At 30.1% G+C, this 7,746-nt stretch overlaps 1 protein-coding gene across 1 annotated transcript; it reads right to left on the bottom strand.

Annotated features, from left to right (window-relative positions):
- Positions 1–341: 341 nt before the first annotated feature.
- Positions 342–6,435, bottom strand: LOC134279861 (uncharacterized). Its single transcript, XM_062762279.1, has 5 exons — positions 6,231–6,435; positions 5,721–5,848; positions 2,036–2,204; positions 624–692; positions 342–529 (listed from the first exon to the last, which is right to left on the bottom strand). The coding sequence occupies exons 1-5, from the start codon at positions 6,433–6,435 to the stop codon at positions 342–344; spliced, it is 759 nt and encodes a 252-aa protein (XP_062618263.1).
- Positions 6,436–7,746: the final 1,311 nt, after the last annotated feature.

Genomic DNA, 7,746 nt, shown 5'->3' with positions numbered 1-7,746 from the left:
ACATCATTTTGTTATAAAAACAATATGAATGTCTGCACAAATATTCTAAGTTTACATTAAAAAGATGTTTAACGAACATTATTCGTGCTCAAAGTCCATTTTAACGATACAAATTTGAATCAGAGCAAACTTGAAACTCTGAAATCATCAGAGGTGGGATCAGTTGCTATAAAAGAGTGAGCATCCCATGCAGACTGGTCACACCCGCCGTGTGTACCTTGTCTTGACCAGATAAAAACGGAAACATTTAGTGTGTAAATAATAGCCTAATAATAAGTATAAAAAACGTAATTCTGCATTTGACTTAATGATTGGATTTATTTGGTGACAAGGACATTGTATCAACCATACAAAAGTTTGTTTTTATAGTATTGTATACATAAGATGTATATAAGATTTGAAGTCAATAGTATGTTCTTACCATTCCTCCAGTTTATAATTAATCGTCGTACGTAAGGGCTCCATCGTGGAAGACTGCTGTTATATATATTATTTTGATGTCTTTGTACCCATGTGCTTTGTGTAATATCTAAAAAAATCAAATCGTATAGTAAATATCCTCCAATTTAGATACATGTACATTGATTTAGTCGATTACATGTAGTTATATCTACACTACAAACCTGCTGAATCACAAGGATATGACTTGTTTCCTTCGTTTGTCTCCATCAGACACTCGCCCAATAAGTCATCTGTGAAAAGAAATGATCTTCTAAATCCATTACATATACATGTACACACATTTCAAGCTATAATTCAGAACATTTTATTCACTGGATAAATCTACTCAATAGGTAAGAGTTTCTTATTAAGATTTTGACTTTCAATAGCCTGTCTCGTTTGAGCTTTGAGAAATGGATCGTATTTAGAACATGTTCTTGTATTATATACAAGGAACACCAACCCCAAAAGTAGGTGATAATAGTATATTGCTACATCAAGAAGAGAAGACTCTGTGGTGTCTGATTTCGAGTTCAATTTGATATATTCATTATAAGTGTATGAAAATGAAAACGTATATTGGTAATTAACATGATACAAACATTTTTTTTTCTTTGGAGGATTCTTAATATCATGTTTAGAAAAGTGGGTAATTCTTAGAATTTTTTCTCCTATAAACTGCAAAATGAAATAGACTTGGAAAATATAAATAATATTTCAATAATAAAAAAACAAATATAGACAATCACACCTAATATAAACTTTAGAAAAATATACCAAGCCAGTTGAATCTTTTGAGGGAAAACAAAATGACAAAACATCAGCAATATCACATAAGCTGATTTTTACTATTTTGCTTTTGCTAATAAACTTCACCTGGCTTGGTATATTTTTTTTAAGTCTATCTTACACTTTTAAGCACAAAGATAACATATTCTGAATTGTTTTTCATCTGTAAACCTTTACTGAGTGTTTTTGTTCGTATTTGTAATCTTATTGAAATATTACTAATATTTTCTGAGTCTATTTCATTTTCCGATTCCCGATTCTAAACTTATGACATGATAATAAGTCTCCTCCAAGGAAAAATGGTATCATCTGTCCTTAATAAAAGGTTGATATATCTAAATTTAAGGATACTACAGGATACTTCTTTTTATATAAAATTTTATGAATAAATTCTGCATCATAAGAATACACAAACACGTCTTATAATAACGGGATACAATTATTATACATGGGAATTCCAAACTATTGTAAAAAGACTTGGACTTCAAAAATAACGTTTACATCGTAACAAAGTAAAATTCAGTGAAAAAGTACAATGCTTTGCGTAAATGTCTTCAATCTTGCATAAGAGTGTTATTTATTTTTAATAAGATAATAGTTTGTTTGCACTTAACTTCTTTTTTTAAACAGTGAAGAGAGGAAATTTATTCATTGAATAAATGGTTTATTTACATTGTTTTTTGTCAAATGAAAGAATGAAAAAGGTGAACATAACGAACAGTTAATTATTTTAACAGAAAAACAGACTGAATGAAATTTGCTTTGAATTACTACAGATTCAATATATGATGAAAGACGCCTTTACCTATTTCTGTGCTTACTCTGACTCTCCTATACAATGCAAATGCATAATATCCATGCTTATCACCAGTTCCGATTAAGTCATTCTTGAATTTCTCTATATTTTGAAGTTTGCAGTTAACATTTTTGAAGAAACCCGCTTTTTCATAGTCATCACAAAAGCAGTGAGTTTTCTACAATGAAGTACTAAACTTGTTACGTTTCATTAACAATATAAAATTGACTAATGCAGTATCAACTCTTGAACAATTTTTTTATGTGCCCAGAAATACTGAAATTAATAATTCACTTCTTATTAACCTATAAGCAAAATTGCGACTCTGTTCTGCAGAATCAAGTCAATTAATAAATAAATTATACGACATTTTTGACAAGATAATATTAAGAAATAGATACAAAGTTTGACATAAAAAATTATATTTAAATTATGAAATATATTGGAATCATCCAATTTTGGAAAAACATAAATAAATTGCATGTTATATTTAAAATAACCCCGGAAAACAATTAAAGGGCTTATTTCAAATTGGGTCCTTATAGTTATACTTGTATGATGGATATTTAGCAACAAAAATGTTTTCATTAATAAGTGGGATCAAGTTGTCAACACAGAGGTCTTTAGAATGAATTGTGAATAATGTATGTTTATAACAAGCCTTCACATTAATATAATCGTTATCAATATATTAATAAAATAATAAAACTTTTTTTTGTATTTCAGGTCATAGGCGGTGGAAAACAATAAAGCGTATGTTACAGAGGTAAACAAATGCACATGTGTTCTTTTAACGGATAGAATCAACTATATGTTGTACCTTGTGTATACTAAAGAGACAGATAGTCAACAAGTCAGCATTTACCATAGCATTTACCATAGCTATGCTAGGAAGGGCAAAGATGTGACATATGCTGAAAGTGGTGAAAGCTAAGTAACCGGATGAGAACAGTTCTTTAAGTCATGTGACCGAGGCACCCTTAAGTAACTACCAATAAAAGTTATAATAAATCCATGCTAATATATTTATGACAATTTGTTTCCAATAACATAAATTACATGACTGAATTTCTTGATCATTATGAAGAATAATTAGATGTTATGGGAAGTAACTTAAAAATTGAAGAACATTGCAGGAACTTCTTTGTCTTGGTTCTATGTTTGCATTTTCAGCCAAAATATATACATGTCATTAGAATTAAGGATCAACAATGTAATTTATTCAAAACTACTATGCCACTATGAAGTAAATGGATTTTAGTGAAGAGAACTCTTTTGGTTAAAAATAATGTAGTTTTTGTTATCAAAATTTTACATAGGAAATGCATTCAAAATTGTAAAAGCATTGATTTGACAAAATCTAAGAAGAAAGGCTGGCTTGGTGGGTTAAACGAACCAGAATTAAACATGTTTGGTACCACTAAACCTTGCCAATGTCCTTAAAACAGTTTCAATTTCTGCTAGTAGCATGTTCCAATCTTTGACTCCATTTAAAAAACATTCAAAACTCAGACGTTAATAGTATTAGGGGAAAACAAATCATGAATTCCATTGAATAATGACCTAAGGTAATTTTCCGACTTTTTATATAAATTCAAATGAATAACCTGACACAGCAGAACACTGAACTCTATTACGGCCTGGTCCAACTATTTTGGTAAATACGTTAAGACTGACATAGAGATGAAAATTATTTTCCTGAAAGAGAGAGTATTCAATATTGGTTTATTGTATATTTCTGTTAATAAGTATGTCTTTCACAATTTTAATTTAAAAATACGTACATTGTGATGTTATGACTACATATACCTTATTTAATATTTTGTAATAAAACAAATACATAAGTACATTTTGTGGAAAGAACATACTATCACTCTTTGTACAATTAACTGAATTGTAAATTATTATCATTGTCAATTTGTAAATTTAACATCAAGTAAACGAATCGGAACGAAACATTTTAATATTCACTTCCTTACATGAAAATACTTAAGAAATAAACAACAATGTAAAAAAGTTCTCTGGGAAACGAACTTTTAGTTGGTCACGTGATCCAATCCTGTGAAGCCCAAACGGCTTCTCAGTAGAATTGATCACGAACCAACTAAAAGTTTATTTCCCAGTGAAATTTTTAACATTGTTGTTTATTACTTATATTTACATTTGAGACGAATTCCGAATAAAACTGTATTTATTACACAAACGGGGCCGCCGTATTGCTATGTTGTGACGCGCAATGACCTAGGGGGCCTAGAATTTGTTTTGTTTAAAAGTTCATTTTGCACCAACATTTGAATATTTACAATAATGTTCAGCAGTACTAGTCCAGTTCAAGAATTTTGTGTTTATAATGTAATAACAATGATCCCCACTGAGAATAGTCGTACTATTTTATGAGTTTTTAATATATTTGAAGTCAAAAGCGATGATATCCCCTGTTTTAGTTAACATAACTCCAAAGGAATTTCGGGTTAAAATGGTAAGTCCGATTTTAGGCTGTAATTATAGTATTTAAAACATTCTTCACACCAAATGAAGATCTATTGATCATTAGTTGAATGAAAATATCTATATGTGTCAGGTTTTTTTTACCTTTTTCTTCGCCTTAAACTTGGTAGGTCCGAAAACAGACAGAAATACATAAACAAGATATCACCTCGCCGAGCGATTCGGTCGCGCTATGACCTCTGACCCCCAAATAAAGTTCACACAGAATTGAACATATTTTTTCTTCAATAGGTTCATAGCCCTGGAGGGACATTGACTTACTTGTTATGACTTATTTGTTATAACTTTTTTGTTTTGAGTTATTTGTTTTGATTGATTGATTGATTGATTGTATACTGTTTAACGTCCCTCTCCAGAATATTTCACTGATATGGAGACGTCACCATTGCCGGTGAAGGGCTGCAAATTTAGGCCTATGCTCGGCACTTATTTGTTCTGAGATTTTTTTTGTTACTTCTAACTAAGTGTAGGTAAGCTATTGGGAACGATTAATTGTAGTTTTGTAGTAAAACGTACAAAACTGATGTGATTACTAAATTTTCTTCTGTTAATTACGGACGCCCTTGAGAGATATTGACTTATTCCTTATGTGTTTTGACTTATTCCTTATGTGTTTTGACTTATTTCTTATGTGTTTTGACTTATTTCTTATGTGTTTTGACTTAGTTCTTATGAATTAACTTTAAATTCTTGTTATTTTGAATTTGTAATGACAAGTTTTGTTTACAAAAAGTGGCGTAAAAGATGAAGACAATGTATAGTTTTAGAAAAAAAGTCCTTGAATTTATTACTAACGACAAAATGAAATACATAGTAGCGATTGTCAGTTTGTCAATCATTACGCAAACTGGAAGTTACATATAAGAATTAATAATAACTTTTAAGAAATAAGAATTAGGTTAAAACAACAAAAATATATTTACTTTAGAAATCACAACTGTACTGGACGTTAAACTACAATTTGTTAATCAAAAACCACAGTTAAAATAGGACTAAATATCATTTTTATCATAAAAGTAAGCCAAGCAACAGGTTTTCAATAGCTTTCTTACACTTAGTTATAACTAGCTACGAAACATTCACAACAAATAAGTCAAAACAAAAAAGTTATAACAAATAAGTCATAACAAGTAAGTCAATGTCCCTCCAGGGCTAAAGAAAGAATAATGCAAATGTAAATAATTACGTTTATACCGAATCCCTTATAGGTGTTCCTCCAGTTTTCACATAATTGATGACATTGAGCAACAGGACTAAGTTTTGAACTAGGCATCCATTGTTTAAAGAACGGAAAGTAAAAATACAGGTTGCATCCTTGGGAAAAAAGAAGCTTTTTAAAAATAATAATTTTTACATTTTCGTAAATTTATAGAAATTTCTTTTTTAAGGACTTGAAATTTTTATTACAAGAAAGACGTATGATTTTTTTTAGCAACAAGACAGCTATGAAGATTATAAACCAAGCTACATTTAAAACTGAGCTTACATTTGACGAAAAGCAAATTATTTCCATTTAAATAAGATGAACTGGATAGCAACTAACTTTGAAATTAAAAACATCTTTGATTGAATGGGATTTTCACCCATATATGCAGATATATACATACTAGTATATAGTAGTATACTCCCGCAAGGAGCAATTACACGAACTTTACTGAAGTACTAAAATTAATATCTATAATAAACATTAAACTACCTGCTAGTTCAAACCATGGTGTGAATGTTCCTGTTGCCCCTATCCAGTGAACTTGTGCAGACCTGAAGGTCGGAGCAGGGATATCAGTAATGGGAACACCGACGCGGAGAGTTGTGTTGGAGATTACCAAGTTACAGCTTTCTGACGCTTCTCTCCAAGTCTTTGGGGTCTCTTCAATGCACAGATCTACTGCAATAAAATACATGTCTTTTATTCCTTATTATTATTTTTTTATTACTTGAAAGAGTTAAAAAACAAAAGTTATAACCCCATAAGCAGATTTTGTATACTCGTATACCTCAAGTCAGTAATTTCAAAATTTAGAACATGATTTAGATATAAAGATTGAAAATGAAAATTAATGACTTTCCGAGAAAGCTAATTATTTCTGTAGACTGCTTCATAAATAAGTTTATCCATGAAAAGTAAGTTTTTAAAAGCGCGATATGTTATATGAATTTATACAGTATATGTGTATATGGCCATATTTTACGATCGTAAAAGATTTCAAAATAGTGCTTCGTATATAGCAATCTATCCATGGAAGATTATTCCATATATTCCTATTGGTTACAAGAAGCTATTCAGTGAGTGTTTATCTCTGCCAACCCTTTAGAATTATAAGTCAAACCTATAAAGACTTATATCTCTTCTGTTACAAACCAAATATTTATGCTTTAAGTTTAAAAACAAACAAAATGCTGATCAAAGGACTCGTCAACATTTGTGCATTCATGCTATTTCATTGAAAGAAGCACAAACTGTAAAAAATTGTATGAGACAATTTTGAGATAATGAAACAAATAATTATTGTTTCATCAGTATCTCGAAACACGGATCTTCGGTCATATCAAATTGTTTATTTCCACCTATGATTCCAGCCAGCGGGTCCATTCGATGTGGAATTTAGATAAACAATGCGTGTGGTGTTTTTCCTTTGAGAACCCCATAGAGATGTTTTCACCATCAAATACAAAGCAATTCCATCTACTGATTTAAGTTCAGAAGGGTAATCGGTACAAGGATCATTCAAACCATTCGTAGATTTTTGTCATAATTTTTTTTTATTTAACATGTTTAACGCCATATTACACATGAGTTCCATTTAATCAAATGGAATGGCGCTTCACATATGGCTAAAATAAATGTTTTAACATGTGAATATGTGTTGATTTTTAACATTGTAAAATTTTTTAATCTTTAATATTTTAAAAATAATATGAGGAGAATGAGTATTGTCTGTATATTTTTTGAATGACCCTTGTAATATTCGCTAGTGTCGTAATTGTCACGCCAATCAGAATTCTGCATATAACTTAATATGACATTGAGTAACTTCATGTTCTGTTCACACGAGAATTAGATTTCTGAACTGGGAATTGTTTCCTTCTCTGAGGTTGGGCATTAAGCAGAAAAAATACGATCTTTAGAAGTATATCCGATGATATCAGCTAAATAAGGAAGTGAGTTTTTTCCAACTAATCCTAATATTAAATTCTGAATTAAAAGACCATTT

Source organism: Saccostrea cucullata, unplaced genomic scaffold, assembly GCF_032062105.1.
Source record: "Saccostrea cucullata isolate Sc308-1 unplaced genomic scaffold, CSIRO_AGI_Scuc_v1 ctg5890, whole genome shotgun sequence".
NCBI lineage: Eukaryota > Metazoa > Mollusca > Bivalvia > Ostreida > Ostreidae > Saccostrea > Saccostrea cuccullata.
This window is presented reverse-complemented; position numbering and strand designations above follow the sequence as displayed.